The sequence below is a fragment of the Stenella coeruleoalba genome (genome assembly GCF_951394435.1).
Source record: "Stenella coeruleoalba genome assembly, chromosome: 20".
Classification (NCBI taxonomy): domain Eukaryota; kingdom Metazoa; phylum Chordata; class Mammalia; order Artiodactyla; family Delphinidae; genus Stenella; species Stenella coeruleoalba.
In genome coordinates, this window is record NC_137166.1 from 31077554 (window position 1) to 31096519 (window position 18966).

Here is an 18966-nt window from a genome sequence, read left to right on the forward strand (position 1 = left end):
ATATATACTATTCAGTTTACAACACATCAAGAATCTTTCAGCTTCTGGCTCACATTTATACCAAACTCATACAAGACATATATTAAAACTGTAACCTTGTTAAAAATCCTTAAACTTCCAATATTTTAACGTACCTTTAAAAAATGAGATTGAACTAAATGATTTTAATGATATCATAGAGCTCTAAAATTCTATAAATGTACAATTAAGAATAATAAAACACTATGGAAGGAAATGAAACTATAACTTAACTAAGATGTCATAGGCTCCAAAGGTGCAAGGGTAATTAATTTTCAGTACAACTGATTGTAGACATACTTAATTTCATAGAAATCTAATTATTTCAACCATAGAAGGGAAATGAGGTTAAAGGAAAATATCAATTAATTTTATTGATATTCAGCCTCAAATAAGTAGAAAATCAGTTGTAATTGGGAGGCAAAAGTAGAAGGCTATGCACTTTACCTTACCTTAACCTGTATCATATCCCATGACCTGGCCATATGTTATAATGGTCCTTATAAAACAGAAGAATCAGTGAAAGAAAATAAAATATTAAGGTGCTATATTGAGGCAGAGTGTCATAACCTTTTCCAATGAAAAAGTACAATTTTGTGTGAGTTGTTTTAATTAATTTTGTTTCTTATTTCTTAATAAAAGTTTTACCTAAGAAGAGTCAAACTACCACTCAAAACTGCAACTCGGAACTTCATGTTTTATAGTCTTAACCTTCTGCTAGGGAATTCTTTCTTATAATGTCATCTCAATTTTATGATCTGTGCATTTAGCAGAAAAATAGGTGTTCCTTCCTAAAGAGTAATTGGCCAAAGTAAAATGGAAAATGTGCCCCTAGGATATAGGGAAGAAGAAAACCATCAAAGCAATAGAGTAATGAAATAACCAATCCAAAGGGTAGAAAAATACAGACGTATGCTTGTACCAATATACAAAACAAACCAAATTTTTAAAAACCGTCTAAAATCAAAATTCATTGAACACACAAGAGAACCTATGGTTTCACCTCAAAGGGCATTCAAACCCATGGTGGTCACTGAAGATGTAAATTTTAAAATGGAGGAAAAAAACTGGAGGATGATCAAAGAGACACATTATTTTTAAAATAAATTTAATGTGTAGTTGAAAACAATTAGTAAAACAATTATTCTAGTTGAAAAATTACGTATACAATCAAATTTGTACATTTGTATAAATCAGCATACTTCCAGTGAACTAGAGCATGAACTTGGCTACTTCTGTCATTTTTCTCTTCAGCTACTAAAATTTATTGTAAAATAAATATGATGAATAAAGAGATCAGATTAAGATTTAAGTAGGCAATTAAAATCTATCATAAATTTGAAAGTAATTAATATGTAATGCTTATCTTTTGCAAACCTGACCTTTCAAACAACAAAAAACATCACCAATAACACACCTGTGAGTCCCTGAAGTACATCTCATATTGCTGTATCATTTGTCTGCTAATCAGGCTCCCATGATAAACCACAACATTAATATCAGTCCACGTACGAAATTCTCTCTCCCAGTTTGCAATAGTAGAAAGTGGAGCAATAATCAGGAAAGGTCCTCTTATACCAGTCAGAAGGATTTCGTAGAGGAATGTAATTGATTGAATGGTTTTGCCAAGACCCATTTCATCTGCTAAAATGCAGTTTCGTCTGAAATAAACAAATATATTACCCATGTAGATTTTGGGGTTTTCTGTATACTACAATGTTTTAAAAGATAAATATTAAAAAAAATAACCAGTGATCAAGTTAAAATACTTGCATTTATAACGTAGAAGTTGCTGAAGTGCAGATTTGGCTAAAGATTATAATTTTATTATAATATTGCAAAGGGACAACTATAGGTTTTTGTAGCTCCAAAATAAAGATACCACCTGTTAGATACCTGAGTTTTTAAAAGAACGAAATGGCAAGAGCAAGGCAAACTAAATATGTTATTTATTCAGGAAACATTTATTAAATGCTTTCTGTATCTCACGGATAGTATGAGAAGATGGGATACAAAAGAAATAGAACATGTTCTCTGCCTTCCAGGGGCTTATATCTATTAGAAAAGCAGACATATGAATAAATAAATAAATAGTCATGCAATGTGCTATCAAAGAAGCACAAATAAAGAACTGGTTTTCGACTCTAGCTATACACTGGAACAGCCTAAGAAACAGATACCCATGGCCTTCTCCTTTACATTCCAATTCAATGTGCATGGAGTAGGATAAAAGCAACTGTAATTTTTAAAATAAGCTGCACAGATGATTATGATATATGGCCAGTTAAGAATTATCAGTGTTTATTATGGAACCTCAGAGGAGTAAGCATCTAACCCTGGCTAGAAGAGATGAGAGAAGATAAGACTGCCTTCAAAGAGGACAGTAATGAGTAGGATTTTGCCAGAGGGCAGAGCAAAGGAGCATAAGTGTAAAGAACATGATCAACTGGGAGGCCACAAGTTATTTAATATGGTTTTGAGGGAAGAGTAAAGGGAAGGGATCTTACTAAGATAAGCAGGGGTCACAAATAAAGGTTAGAAATCATTCTACAATATTATGAATGAGAGTCACTGAACATTTTTAAAGAAACCTGATGAGATTAGGTTTGTACTTGAAATTTACTCTGGTGCCACTGTGAATATTAGAAGGTGAAGTGACTTAAGTTTGGACAGTAATTGGGAAAGTACCGCAATAATGCAGGAAAGAATGGGTGGACATTTGGACTAAGGTAGGAGGAATCAAGAGGAGAAAACTGATCCCAAAGTTAATTACATGTTAGAATGATTTGGACTTAGTGACCAATCCGATATATGGAGTGTAGGATGGCAGTCAGATTTCAGTTTGGGTGACTAAATAAGTTGTGTTATTATTAACCAAGATGTAAAATATTTGAATAAGTTTGATATGGAAGAAACAGGAAATAATAAGGTTAATTTTGAATATGCTGCGTTTAAAGAATCATTGAGATAGACATTAAGGTAGCCAGAAGTAAACAAATATGGGCTTGGAGTTCAAGGCCTCAGTTAAAGATGTTACTGATAAGTGAAGACACGGGGGAGTAGACTTTGGCTTACGGAGAACAATGTAATATGAGAAGAAAGTAAAAAACAGAACTTTGGGAAAGAAAAAAACCAACAACACTGAAAGGGTAGGCAAGGAAGAAGAACCAGCAAAGACTATTGAAAGGAATAGTTACAGAGGTTCTGGAGAGCTAGGAGAGTCACACTGTGGAAGCTGTTGGGAGAATGGGGGAAAAGTTTAAAAAAGGAAGGACTAGCAACTACTATCTAACACAGCAGAGACAGCAAATTAGGGCTAAAAAATATCTTGTGGATTGGAAAATTAAGAGTTTCAGAGATGATACAGAATCAAAAGTCAAATGACAGGTTTAAGGAGAATTGGAGATGAGAAAATGGGAAGAGTTCATGCAGGCTATACTTCCTAGACCTTTGCCTAGGAAGTTACAAAGAGGGATCAATGTAGCTTGAAGGAAAAAGAGAGCCAAGAGAAGGTTTACCCTTTCCTTTCCTCACTTTTATATATAAGTTAAACCCAAATTTGTTCACAGACTGAAGGGATGGCACTAGTCTTAAGAGATAGTTTGAAGATATAACAGAGAAGGATAATAAGTGATTGAAGTGAGGTTCTGAAAAGATTGGATTAGATGCCTGTCAAGAGTTGAGGTGGTAGCATTAGTCTTGGTTCTGAGGAGGCACCTTTTAACTTCTGATATGAGGACAGAGGTAAGAATGGCTAAGGATGGAGATACATTTGTAGGCTTGGGTGTGAGGACAGGCAAGAACCTGAATGAATTCACCGACTGGCCCTAGGCTTCTCTATGAAGCAGTCATATACAGAGAGTGAAGGGGATAGGGTTGTGATAAAGTGCTTGAGGAAAGTGGTACAAGTTTGAAACAAGTAACTGGGAAAGGGTATTGATAAAAGACAATTAAAATAAAATTTTGTTAACTATTTTACCAGGAAGATTCTCTTGGGAAAAATGATTAACATTTAGAAAATAGAAACCAGGGGAAAGAGCACTGTGTGGAATAACAGGTTTTTCCTAACTCCACCTGATTGAGTTTCATGACTCACCATTACTTAGTGAAACAGAAGAATCATGTGACAAGTAAAAACACAGAAAAATGATTTTGAATACGTCATAAAATTTTGCTATTATTAATAACAGTACCTTCGTTTGCTCTTTTATATACACTATCAGACTTCTTTCTCAATCAAGATACCATTTTTTACTTCTTTTGCAATTAATTTTCCATCTCACTAAAAAAAGGTGAGATAATATTCCAAAAAGCATTTTGAACAACTTGGAAAATTAATAATAAATGGGGGTAATTCATTACTAGGTTCTTATATTTAGTATTCTATTCCTTATCAATTGCTGACAATCTGCTTCCTTGAAGACGTACATGACAGACCTATCTAATTCTTATAGATGGAACTGCTGATACTTTACTAACTAGATTCAACTATTGGCAGACAGTAGTGTAAGTTGAAAAACATTCTGTAACATAGCTGACGTTTGATGATGTTAACAAAGGTATTTCAAATTTAATTATGAATTAACATATCAACTTTCTTCTATTCTCATTGGTACACATTAAAAGGAAGCAACTATAGTCAAAATCCTAAATTATAATGTACGTATCTTCTTGAGCTAACCACAACTTCATTTTCAATAATGAACACTCCATGACAGTAATAATGTAGCAACATCAGTACCAATTTTACTTAATGTATTTTGGAACACATAAAAAAACACACATTAAATTTTTTTCTATTAATACATACTACATACCTATTGTACCAGTTGAATAAGAGCCAGTTGAGTCCTTCCAGTTGATATTCCCTGAGTTGATTGCCATTTTTATAATCCCTGGATTGATCTATTTTTTTCCAAATATTAGAAGGAGGACGGTCCTTTGTGGAAAAACAAAGAATGAATGATGTATTTTAGATTTTTTGATCTTCCCTATATCTCATACATGGTAAAAGCATTGCTTTTAAAATAATCAGAAGAATAACATTATATGACATTATGATGAAATTTTACAAACATCTGAACACCAAGTAAGTTCTACACGAACTCTTCCAGAAAACTGAAGAGGAAAGCATACGTCCCAACTCATTCTATGAAACTGATACCAAAATCAGACAATGGCATTACAGGAAAACTAGAGACCAATATCCCACATGAACAGAGATGAAAAATTCATAACAAAATTTTAGCAGATGGAATCTAAAAATATATAAAAAGGGTAATACAGCATGACCAAGTGGTTTTTCCCAGGTACGGAAGGTGGATTAACTTTGAAAATTAATCAATGTTGACCAACAGACTAAAAAACAAAAATATGATAATCTCAGCAGATGCAGAAAATGGAAGAACTAAATGCTTTCTCCCTAGGATCAGAAAAAGGCAAGGATGTCCACTGTCATCACTTCCATTCAACATTGTACTACAGGTTCTAACAGGAGCAATCAAGCAAGAACAAGAAATAAAAGTCATTAAGATTGGAAAGGAAGAAGTAAAACTTTCTTAATTTACAGAAGACATGATTTGTCTACATGGAAAATCCTGTGGAATCTAGAAAAAAGATGAAGAAGTGATTTTACTAACATTGCATGATATAAGATCAATATACAGAAAACTGTATTCTATATTGTAGAAACAATTATAAACACATTTTAAAAATACTATCTTATAATGGCATCCAAATATGAAAAATTTAGGGTTTACTAAAAAAAAATATTTCTTAAATGGTAGCCAATGAACTTTAAAATAATTAACATATACTATTGCTCTAATTATTGTTTAAAATAATTTCCACATTAATTAATATTCTCCATAATTTTCTTTTTAGCAATCCAATCACTGTTTCCTTAGTTTAGGCCAGGAACAAATTTCATTTGATCAAAGATACTTTACATGTTTTATATGTTATTTTATTTAATAATAATAGACTGGCAAAAAAAATCACTTACCTCCTACATTATTTGACTTTGATAAACCAGCACTGTTGTCAAGTTGATTTTACATTAACTGAGGGGATTAATTTTATTGGCTGAGTCCCCTTTACCAAGGACTACATTACATATCTAAGGCACTGGCTCTTCCCACCATGTGCTTCAAAATCACCTTTTTAATGACACCTGGGGTCCACTCTCAGATATTCTGATTCTGGAGCCAGGATATAGAAACTAGGAATCTCTAATTTTTTAAAAGTTCCAAAAGTGATTCTGATAAGCACCTCTGACTGAGAACCACTGATCTAAAAAAATAGCTTACTTAATGAGGCTAAAGATCAGGTTACTACTGAAGCATGGTCCCCACCCCAAAAAGAATACCTTTCCCTTTCATAATATCCTTTAGACTACTCCTCCCTGAATTAGTTAATTAACACTTTTGTTTCCTGGCTCAAGGAAAGGTACTTAGAAGTCAAAAGGAATGGAGGTGAGCTGCTGTGTTCTTGGTAATAGATGGTGGGTATTATTGGGAGATAAACTAAGAAGACCAGAAAATAAGAAGACAACCACAAAAAAAAACTGTTATAAAAACAATATGATCTCTTCCATGGAACAATTCATTCATTTCCTTCTCTTACATCACATCTCCACATTTTTCATGGCAGCTAATCATTAGCTCTGGTGCTAATCAAAAAGTGATCTGTTCTTGTCTTTTCATGCATAAACTCCCTCTTTAGTGAAGTAAGAAATTTCTATGACCAAATTATATTTGAAAGAGGACTGGCCAAGGGCTTCCCTAGTGGCACAGTGGTTAAGAGTCCGCCTGCCTATGCAGGGGACACGGGTTCGTGCCCCAGTCCAGGAAGATCCCACATGCCGTGGAGTGGCTAGGCCCGTGAGCCATGGCCACTGGGCCTGCGCGTCCGCAGCCTGTGCTCCACAAAGGGAGAGGCCGCAACAGTGAGAGGCCCGCATACCGCAAAAAAAAAAGAGAACTGGCTAAAATATTTAATAAAATCATAATATGTCTCTTTAAAGTGAATTTCTTTTGGTTGGCTCCCCAAATTGGATTCACATGAAAATAAAAAAATATATAATTATTAAAATATCACAACTTGCCATCGCCTTCCAGAATTCTACAGTCTTTGTACTAGAAAAAACAACTGACTCAAGTTTTTTTTTTTTGCGCAGGGAAGAGACAGATGTATCAATAAAAAAATCAGTGTACTTAACTTATGTAGGCCTTTTTTTTTATTGGAGTATAATTGCTTTATGATGTTGTGTTAGTTTCTGCTGTACAATGAAGTGAATCAGCTATATGTATACCTATATCCCCTCCCTCTTGGACCGCCCTCCCACTTCCCCCCATCCTACCCATCTAGGTCGTCACAGAGCACCGAGTTGAGCTCCCTGTGCTATACAGCAGGTTCCCACTAGCCATCTATTGTACACATGGTAGTGTATTTATGTCAAATCTAAGCTCCCAATTCATACCACCCTCCTCTGCTCCTCTGTGTCCACATGTCCGTTCTCTACATCTACGTCTCGATTCTTGCCCTGCAAATAGGTTCATCTATGCCATTTTTCGAGATTCCACATATATGTGTTAATATACAATATTTGTTTTTCTCTTTCTGGCTTACTTCACTCTGTATGACAGGCTCTAGGTCCATCCACATCTCTACAAAAGACCTAATTTCATTCCTTTTTTATGGCTGAGTAATATTCCATTGTATATACGTACCACACCTTCTTTATCTAGTCATCTGTCATGGACATTTAGATTGTTTCCATATCCTGGCTACTGTAAATAGTGCAGCAATGAACATTGGGGTACATGTGTCTTTTTGAATTATGGTTTTCTCAGGGTATATGCCCAGTATTGGGATTGCTGGGTCATATGGTAGTTCTACTTTTAGTTTTTTAAGGAATCTCCATAGTGGCTGTATCAATTTACATGCCCACTAACAGTGCAAAAGGGATCCCTTTTCTCTACACCCTTTCCAGCATTTATTGTTTGTAGACTTTTTGATGATGGCCATTCTGACTGGTGTGAGGTGATACCTCATTGTGGTTTTGATTTGCATCTCTATAATGATTAGTGATGTTGAGCATCTTTTCATGTGTTTGCTGGCAATGTGTATGACTTCTTCGGTGAAATGTCTATTTAGGTCTTCTGCCCATTTGTTAATTGGGTTGTTTGTTTCTGGATATTGAGCTCCATAAGCTGTTTGTGTATTTTGGAGATTAATCCTTTGTCCATTACTTCATTTGCAAATATTTTCTCACATTCCGAGAGTTGTCTTTTTGTCTTGTTTATGGTTTCCTTTGCTGTGCAAAAGCTTTTACGTTTAATTAGGTCCCATTTGCTTATTGTTTTTATTTTCATTACTCTAAGAGGTGGGTCAAAAAAGATCTTGCTGTGGTTTATGTCAAAGAGTGTTCTTCCTATGTTTTCCTCTAAGGGTTTGATAGTGTCCAGTCTTACATTTAGGTCTTTAATCCATTTTGAGTTTACTTTTGTGTATTGTGTTAGAGAGTGTTCTAATTTCATTCTTTTACATGTAGCTGTCCAGTTTTCCCAGCACCACTTACTGAAGAGGCTGTCTTTTCTCCATTGTATATTTTTGCCTCCTTTGTCAAAGATAAGGTGACCATATGTGCGTGGGTTTACCTCTGGGCTTTGTATCCTGTACCACTGATCTATATTTCTGTTTTTGTGCCAGTACCATACTGTCTGATTACTGTAGATTTGTGGTATAGTTTGAAGTCGGGGAGCCTGATTCCTCCAGCTCTGTTTTTCTTTCTCAGGGTCTTTTGTGTTTCCATACAAATTGTAAAATTTTTTGTTCTAATTCTGTGAAGAATGCCATTGGTAGTCTGATAGGGATTACACTGAATCTGTAGATTGCTGTGGGTAGTATAGTCATGTTCACAATGTTGATTCTTCCAATTCAAGAACATGGTATATTTCTCCATCTGTTTGTGTCATGTTTGATTTCTTTCATCAGTGTTTTATTGTTTTCTGAGTAAAAGTCTTTTGCTTCCTTTGGTAGGTTTATTCCTAGGTATTTTATTCTTTTTGTTGAGAAGGTAAATGGGATTGTTTCCTTAATTTCTCTTTCTGTTTTTCAATTGTTAGTGTATAGGAATACAAGACATTTCTATGCACTAATTTTGTAACCTGCAAGCTTACCAAATTCACTGATTAGTTCTGGTAGCTTTCTGGCAGCATCTTTAGGATGTTCTATGTATAGTATCATGTCATCTGCAAACAGTGACAGTTTTACTACCTCTTTTCAAATTTGGATTCCTTTTATTTCTTTTTCTTCTCTGACTGCTGTGACTAGGACTTCCAAAACTATGTTGGATAAGAGTGGTGAGAGTGGACATCCTTGTCTTGTTCCTGATCTTAGTGGAAATGCTTTCAGTTTTTCACCATTGAGAATAATGTTTGTTGTGGGTTTTTCGTATATGGCCTTTATTACGTTGAGATAGGTTCCCTCTATGCCCATTTTCTGGAGAGTTTTTATCATAAATCGGTGTTGAATTTTGTCAAAAGCTTTTTCTGCATCTATTGAGATGATCATATGGTTCTTATTCCTTAATTTGTTAATATGGTGTATCACACTGATTGTTTGCATATATTGAAGAATCAATGCATTCCTGCGATAAGTCCCACTTGATCACGGTGTATGATCCTTTTAATGTGTTGTTGGATTCTGTTTGCCAGCATTTTGTGCAGGATTTTTGCATCTATGCTCATCAGTGATATGGGTCTGTAATTTTCTTTTTTGTGATATCTTTGTCTGGTTTTAGTATCAGGGTGATGGTGACCTTGTAGAACGAATTTGGGAGTGTTCCTCCCTCTGCAATTTTTTGGAAGAGTGTGAGAAGGGTAAGTGTTAGCTATTCTCTAAATGTTTGATAGAATTCACCTGTGAAGCCATCTAGTCCTGGGCTTTTGTTTGTTGGAAGATTTTTAATTCCAGTTTCAATTTCATTACTTGTGATAGGTCTGTTTATATTTTCTAATTCTTCCTGGTTCAGTCTTGGAAAATTGTACCTTTCCAAGAATTTGTCCATTTCTTCGTGGTTGTCCATTTTATTGCCATATAGTTGTTTGTAGCAGTTTCTTATAATCCTTTGTATTTCTGTGGTGTCAGCTGTGATTTCTCCTTCTTCATTTCTAATTTTATTGATTTGCGTCCTCTCCCTTTTTTTTTTTTTTTGATGAGTCTGGCTAAAGGTTTATCAATTTTGTTTACCTTCTCAAAGAACCAACTTCTAGTATTAATGATCTTTGCTATTGTTTCCTTCATTTCTATTTCATTTATTTCTGCTCTGATCTTTATGATTTCTTTCCTTCTACTGACTTTAGGTTTTCTTTTTTCTTCTTTATCTAGCTGCTTTAGGTGTAAGGTTAGATTGTTTATTTGAGATTTTTCTGGTTTCTTGAGGTGACACTGAATTACTATTAACTTCCCTGTTAGAAATGCTTTTGCTGCGTCCCATAGATTTAGGGCTTTCCTTGTCATTTGTTTCCATGTATTTTTTAATTTCTTCTTTGATTTCTTCAGTGATCTCTTGGTTGTTTAGTAGTGCATTGTTTAGCCACCATGTATTTTTGTTTTTTACAGTTTTTTCCTGTAATTGAATTCTAATCTCATAGTGTTGCGGTCAGAAAGGATGCTTGATACAATTTCAATTTTCTTAAATTTTCTGAGGCTTGATTTGTGACCCAAGATGTGATCTATCCTGGAGAATGTTCCATGTGCACTTGAGAAGAAAGTGTATTCTGCCACTTGCGGGTGGAATGCCCTATAAATATCAATTAAATCTATCTGGTCTACTGTGTCATTTTACACTTGTGTTTCCTTATTTATTTTCTATTTGGATGATCTGTCCATTGTTGTAAGTGGGGGGTTAAAGTCCCCCTATTACTGTGTTGCAACCTATCTCCCTCTTTATGGTTGTTAGCATTTGCCTTATGTATTCAGGTGCTCCTGTGTTGGGTGCATATATATTTATAATTGTTATGTCTTCTTCTTGGATTGATCCCTTGATCATTATATAGTGTCCTTCCTTATCTCTTGTAACAGTCTTAAAGTCTATTTTATCTGATATGAGTATTGCTACTCGGGCTTTCTTCTGATTTCCATTTGCATGGAATATCTTTTTCCACCCTTCACTTTCAGTCTGTATGTATCCTTAGGTCTGAAGTGGGTCTCTTATAGACAGCGTACATAGAGGCCTTGTTTTTGTATCCATTTAGCCAGTCTGTGTCTTTAGGTTGGAGCATTTAATCCATTTTCATTCAAGCTTATTATTGATATGTATTTTCCTATTACCATTTTCTTAATTGTTTTGGGTTTGTTTTTGTGGGTCTTTTTCTTCTCTTATATTTCCCGCCTAGAGAAGTTCCTTTAGCATTTGTTGTAGAGCTGGTTTAGTGGTGCTGAATTCTCTTAGCTTTTGCTTGTCTGTAAAGCTTTTGATTTCTCCATCGAATCTGAATGAGATCCTTGCTGGGTAGAGTAATCTTGGTTGTAGGTTTTTCTCTTTCATCACTTTAAGTAAATCTCCTGCCACTCCCTTCTGGCCTGCAGAGTTTGTGCTGAAAAATCAGCTGATAACCTTATGGGCATTCCTTTGTATGTTATTTTTTGCTTTTCCCTTGTTGCTTTTAATATTTTTTGTTTGAATTTAATTTTTGTTAGTTTGATTAATATGTCTTGGTGTGTTTCTCCTAGGGTTTATCCTGTATGGAACTATCTGCCCTTCCTGGAGTTGGGTGACTATTTCCTTTCCCAAATTAGGGAAGTTTTCCACTATAATGTCTTCAAATATTTTCTCAGGCCCATTCTTTTTCTCTTCTTCTTCTGGGACCCCTATAATTTGAATGTTGGTTTATAGTTGTCCCAGAGGTCTCTGAGATTGTCTTCAATTCTTTTCATTCTTTTTTGTTGATTCTGTTCCTAGGCAGTTATTTCCACCATTCTGTCTTCCAGCTCACTTATTCGTTCTTCTGCCTCAGTTATTCTGTTATTCATTCCTTTTAGTGTATTTTTCATTTCAGTTATCGTGTTGTTCATCTCTGTTTGTTTGTTCTTTAGTTCTTCTAGATCTTTGTTAGACATTTCTTGTACTTTCTCAATCCGTGCCTCCATTCTATTTCTGAGATTCTGGATTCTCTTTACTATCATTACTCTGAATTCTTTTTCAGGTAGGTTGCCTATTTCCTCTTCATTTATTTGGTCTTGTAGGTTTTTACCTTGCTCCTTCCTCTGTGACATGTATTTTTGTCATTTCACTTTTTTTGGTTTTTTTTTTTGATGGGTGGGATTGTTTCCTATCTTACTGGTTGTTTGGCCTGAGGATTCCAGCACTGGAGTTCGTAGGCTGCTGGGTAGACCTGGGTCTTGATGCCAAGATGAGGATCTCTGGGAGGTCTCACTCCAATGAATATTCCCTGGGGTCTGAGGTTCTCTGTTAGTCCAGTGGTTTGGACTCAGAGTTCCCACTGTAGGAGCTCAGGCCTGACCCCCAGCTTGTGAACCAAGATCCTGTAAGCTGTGCAGGGCAGCAGGGGGAAAAAAAAAGCCAGAAAAGGCCTTGGCTGTGGGGGGCAGGGCTTAGGCAGGGGCAGGGTTTAGGTGGTGGGCGGGCCTATTCTTAGGACCCACGGGGCTGGAAAAGGCCATGGTGGGTGATCAGGCTTAGGTTCAACCACAGCAGGAGGGGCCCAGGAGTGCCTCTGGCCTTGGAGGGTGGAGGACCAGGTCTGGGACCCCAGCAGGCTCCCTGGGCCCGAGTAGGCGGAGGAAATAATAGGCACGTTCCCCCTGATCCTCCAATCACAGGTGGTGCTCTCCCTGTTGGCCTCTCTTCTTCTTCCCCACCCATGCCCCTAGGACCCACACGGCCAGAGGGGGCCCCCAGAAGGCAGGGGACCAGACCGGGAAGCCTAACAGGCTTACTGTGGCTGAGCGCAGGGGAAACACCCAAGGCACTTCCCCTGATCCCATGGTCCTGGAGGGTCCCTCCCACTGCCTCTCCTCCTCCCTCCCTCCTACATCCCTAGGACCCACGTTGTCTGGAGGGGGCCTTGGAGGGCCGGAACCAGCCCAAGAGATCAGCAGGATTCCTGGGGCCCGATTGGGAAGGGGAAACGCTAGGCGTACTCTTCTGATCCTCCAAGCCTCTGAGGGTCCCTCCAGGCATGGGAACCCCTCCCCTCTCCTAGCCACCCCTCAGGGGCCCCAGTCCTGTCCGGCTTCCACTTCTCCTCCCCCCTCACAATCCCTCACATCCTACCCAGTCACTTGGGGGTTCCTCCCGTCTCCCTGGGTGTTGAGGTCCCCCGCCAGCGTCTCGCAGGTGCCCTAGTTGCGGGGAGACGCAAACTCCATGTCCTCCCACGCCGCCATTTTGACTGTGCCCCACTATGTAGGCATTTAACAATATTCTATACAAAAGGTCTTTCTAAAAATAAAGCTACTATGGAAGTAGAGGAACTATTTAGTTATGAAGAAATAACTGGTTTACAGAAAACAAAAGAAAGGTGGATATAATAAGGATTTTTCTTTGATAGAGAATTCATAACTCTGCTTAGAGCTGAAACTGGTATTCTTGACATTTTTATAAATGACCTGAGAGAAAAAGCAGTGGGAAAGTTTTAAATTCAAGATGAGGTAGAAGTATTTGCAACTTTTCCGGAGGGAAATTTAAAAGGAAATACTTATCAAACTTTTGAATGCATATATGTTCTGACCAAACAATTATACTTATGATTTATCTTACAAGGGCTCAATGTTCAATGTAACATTGTTTATAAGAGCAAAACACTGGAGTATCCACTAATGGAGGAACAGTTAAATTAATATATATAAGATATTATGTAGTAATTTTTAAAATACAATATTAATTGCATACCAGACTAAATTAAAATTTCAAAAATTAAAATAAATCTGTTGAATAAAGAAGTGCTAAGATTTTATGATGCTAAGGCATGTTCTTACCAAATGTCTTGTGTCAGGCCGTGAAGCTTGCAACTGTTCAAACTCTTCTATTTTTGCAAGATCTACATCTTCTTTTAGTTCCCAAGTACTATCTTCATATGGTAATGAGCACCACTTTACTAAGTAGTAAATAACAGGCTGTAAAAAAATTTTTTTTTCATTTTACCATTTTGAAAAAGAATAGTAAGAAATAGTTTAAATTGAGAATCCCCAGAAATAGTTTAAATATATTAACCTACATTGGTAAAAACTTATGAAACTTTTTTGGTGTTTTTAGGTCATTAACTTTAAAAAAGTAATGCTTTATGCCCCGGTCCGGGAAGATCCCACATGCCGTGGAGCGGCTGGGCCCGTGAGCTATGGGCGCTGAGCCTGCGCGTCCAGAGCCTGTGCTCCGCAACGGGAGACGCCCCAACAGTGAGAGGCCCGCGTACCGCAAAAAAAATAATAAATAAAAATAAAAAATAAAAAAGTAATGCTTTAATATTTGGAAGTCTTTAGGTTTTTCTTACTTACTTAGAAAATATTTCTATCAAATATTTACTTACCTCACCAGTATCTTTATCTTCACAAAAAGAGACTTCTAATACTCTGTCTACTTCAACGTAGTCTGGGTTAAATGGTTCTTCTTCCATCTAAAATTAAAAAGTAACTTAGTTGATATATGATGAAGTAGAAAGATGAAAGTGAAATAAAGACAAATTTACTAGCTATTCACTATAGAACAAACACATAAGTTTGATTTTAATTAAATTTCCAAAAAATGGAATCCTTCCATTTTAATTCCAAAAAGATTGCTAGGATATTTGTCTATATTATGAATCACCATGTTATATATAAAAAACTCAACTAAACAACACTAAAAAATAGGTACTCCAGACAAGTAAGTTACTCTAGAAGATGTGTTGTTTAAAAATGTCCGAAAGGTAGCCTCTTTTGGAAAGAGGCTCTCCTTTACCTCTGTAAAGGTACTACTTTCCTCAAGTCCAAGAGTTGAAGACTAATCACCCGACCTGGAGGCTCCTGTCTCATCTGTATCAAACACTCTATCTACTGATGGTTCTTGTGCTCAAGACCCTCTTACCTAACTAAACGCAAACTCTCTGAGCTACCTCACATTTGACTGCACTCATTTACTCTTCAACCTACACTTCTTCCTATAGTTTCTAACTGGGTTAACAGTAACACAGCACCAACTTCACACCCTACTCCCAGTTACACAAGCCAGCAATGGAGAAGTCATCTTAGATTCCTTCTCTTTTTTAATCTCCCACATCCCTTAACTCATCAATTTACACAGATCCTACTTTTATCTGTAACTCAAATTGGTTCCTCCTTCCTCATTCTCACTGCTTCATCACTCCTTACTTGGATCTTTACAAATAACTTCCTAACTAGTCACCAACTACTGTCTTGCCTCCCTTTAATTTATTTTCACACTGTCCCCATAGTACTCTTTCTCAAATATAAATCATATATTGCTCCCTGGCTTCAAATCCTTCAATGACTCTCCCAGATTTCATGCTTTAGAGTACAAAAACAGATGCTTTTCAAACTCCATGTTCTGTCACACCTTCATGGTTTTATACTAATTTTTCTCTCTTCTGGATAGATTGCTGTTCCTTCTCTTGTCTGCTTGGCTAATTCCTACCCATTCCTCAAAGTCTTACTTCCAAAAACCCATCTCAGCTATCTTTGCTGCCTCTCCTCCTCTGTTTAACCTCTAAATGTTATAGTACTCCATGGCTCTGCCTTTAGTTCTCCTCACTATCTTAATCCTTTCCTGAGCAATACTATCATCTCCATGTACAGGACACACTTGTTAAAGAGCACTGCCCAACACCAGAATGGTAATAAGGTATTCTAAGAAAATCTGCACAGCTCCAGTTTATCTTGTACCTGAGTCATGAATGTACCTAATCTTCATGAAAAATTAGAAGATTATTAGTTAAGTACTTCTAAAATCTTCAGCTCATTAGAAACTTCTATATCAGAGTGAGGTAGTGAGAAATTTTTGAGGACCTCCCAGCATCCATAAACTGATAGGTCATTTCAGAGTCATCAAATTTTTGAAGTAGATTTTATAATTACAAAGAAATAACAATAGCTTCATGGTGGAAAAATCTGCCATAAGATATCCACCATTATCTAGTGGTTAAAGTTAACACCACCAGTAATTGGGCAAATAGGTATCGTGTACCTCCTGATATGATACACTGAGAATGCTGCTGCATCATCTCTGTAGTGTTCTTTTAAATAATGCATGACCTGAAGCTGAGGAAACATCAGATAACCCCAAACTGAGGGATGTGCTACAAAATAAACCACCTAAATTCTTTAAAAAGTGTCCAAGTAATGAAAAACAAAGAAATATTGATAAAGGAGACATGACAACTAAATGCATTATATGCTGCAGGATTGGATTCTAGACCAGAATAAGCATACACACTCACACTTTTTTTTTTTGCTATAAAAATACTAGTGGAACAATTAGTGAAGTATGAATAAAGTCTATAGGTGAGATAACAGTACTATATCAATGTTAATTATACTATTATTATGTAAGACTGTTTCTAGAAAATACTGAAATTGAGACTTAATTTTCAAATGGTTTAGAAAAAAATGTATGTGCATGGGAGAAAGGCAGAGGCAGAAAGAGAGAGGGGTGCATAGTGACAAAAGGAGAATTAATGTTAATGACAAAGCAAACATGGTAAAATGTTAACATTTACGGAATCTAGTTAAAATATATGTGGGAATTTGTTGTACTAAATTTTTCAAATAAAAAGTTAAAAAAATTTACATGAATCTAAAACTGCTCTAAAAAAGTCTATTAAGGGACTTCTCTGGTGGTCCAGTGGTTAAGACTCCACGCTTCAAATGAAGGGGGTGCAGGTTCGATCCCTGGTCAGGGAACTAAGATCCCACATGCTGTGCTATGCAGCAAAAAACTTAAAAAAATAAAAAGTAAAATAAAAAAATTCTAGTCTATTAAAAGAAAAATGAGAAAAAAATTTAGAGCAGGAAAGGACATCGGACTTTTTCGTGAGGCCTGGAAAGGTTAATGAATTTTTCCAATGAGGTTCTGTTCATGCATACACAAAAATGATACAGAAAATATGCAATATATTTCACATACTGGAAAATCTTCTTTTCCATTTATTTGCTATGCTACCATTTCCATTTCTTGAAGAACTCTACTGATAAAATACTTTAAGATATCAACACACTCACATTCAACTCTAAAAAGTATTGAAATATATGCTAATTTAAAAATACAAGAGTTAGCTACCATTCTGAATTATCACTGTTCCTGTTTTAGCTATTTTCCAAGCTAAATTTAGGGAAAGAAAAAATATGTAGATAGCATTTATATTCAAATATCGTAAGAGGAAGCCTAAGAATTAAAATTAATAATACTTAAATTTTTGATACATAATACTACATGTGTTCAGAGTTCAACACATAATAGTCTTTTTTTTTTCCTTACGTCTGCAAAAAAATGTGCTCTTTGTGCTTGTCTCAATTTGAATCGTTTGATTTTCTGCTGGATCCTTTTATCTTTCAGAAGCTGCTGTTCTGTGGCCCACTCACAGTGAAGATAGGAGCTAAAATTTTTATAAAAGCAATATATTAGAATGATATAGAAAACGATGTTTTGAGTTTTTATAGATTTATTTTTAATCACAGCCTCTAAAACAAAGTATTATCTTCAACTTTACAAATAGGTAGTTCATCATTTCATTTAATGTCAATAGACTCCATATAATTACTAAAATAAAGCCACTGTGATCTAAAGGTCTGCAATTTGCCATATGGAAGCAGAATGGTAAACTGAATCATAAGGGTAACAAAATATGACTTTTAGTTTATTTCTTCATTATAATCATTTTGTCATGATCAGAAAGCTAACTTGTTTTGAAACCAATGTTATTTAAAATACCTCCCTTCACCAAAATGTTAGAAAAAGTTGAACAAAATCTGAAAAGTTCGACAATATAAATATGATGGATAATGTCTGTAATTTGTAAAAGTGTAATGTATAAATATTACTGCATTTTGATGTTTATAAGTAATGTTTTCTGGGAAAAAAATAAAACACTCAATTTTAACATGAAATGTTTTCAAAATCTTTTCGCTTTTTAATAATTTTTAAGTTTATGAAATAATAAGTAAAAAAATATTTTAAAATGCAGATAAAATAAAAATCATAATTTAACTTAATATACTTAAAATATTAATTCATATTTAAACACCTTTCTCTTATTTTTCTAACTCAAATACTTACTAATTCTTGTATTTTACAAAAAATTCTTCTGTATCAATCATCACTCCAGGTGATATCTAAGAAAATAAATTCAATAATTATGACTTTTATGATCAGGCCACGGAATATAAAGTGTAAAATGTAATATATCATTACTTACTTCCTTTTTTATAATTCTAGAAGATAGTATTTTGTCCACAATTGCAGCATCTTCTTCACTCGGATTCTCCTATGTGAGGGAAGAAAAATGTATAATGACACATTCTGAAAACACTTTAGTTGCCACTGTTTACGAATATACTAAAATTCAACGAACATTTATTTAACACGTTCCAGGGACCATGTTAAATGTTAGGAATACGAAAATGAAAAATATCAATTGTTGTTACTGTCCTCGTCATCATTGGCATCATCATCATAGTAAACATATGGTGCTTTTTAATGTGTTAGGCACTATTCTAACCATTTTACATATATTAACTAATTTAATCCTTGCAAATACACTATAAAGTAGGTACTATCTCCATTTTGCAGATTAGGAAGCTCAGGCATAGAGAAGATAAGTTCTTGTTTAAGGTGCCAGATCCCTCAGCTGGCAGGTGAGTGGTTTGGTTTACAACCCAGACAAGGGAGAGTGAAAGAACTTTACAAAGAGGAAAATGCATATGCAAAGA

At 35.5% G+C, this 18966-nt stretch overlaps 1 protein-coding gene across 17 annotated transcripts in view; it reads right to left on the reverse strand.

Moving 5' to 3' along the window:
• CHD9 (chromodomain helicase DNA binding protein 9) overlaps window positions 1–18966 on the reverse strand; it is a 243873-nt gene that overhangs the window by 80582 nt on the left and 144325 nt on the right. For all 17 annotated transcript variants that reach the window (XM_079907092.1, XM_079907090.1, XM_079907094.1 and 14 more), the window contains 7 exons: window positions 18453–18521; window positions 18314–18369; window positions 17516–17633; window positions 14574–14660; window positions 14026–14163; window positions 4836–4957; window positions 1436–1679 (listed from right to left, as the gene is read on the reverse strand). In XM_079907092.1, the coding sequence (XP_079763218.1) occupies window positions 1436–1679; window positions 4836–4957; window positions 14026–14163; window positions 14574–14660; window positions 17516–17633; window positions 18314–18369; window positions 18453–18521 (834 nt within the window). The remainder of the gene's footprint in view (window positions 1–1435; window positions 1680–4835; window positions 4958–14025; window positions 14164–14573; window positions 14661–17515; window positions 17634–18313; window positions 18370–18452; window positions 18522–18966) is intronic.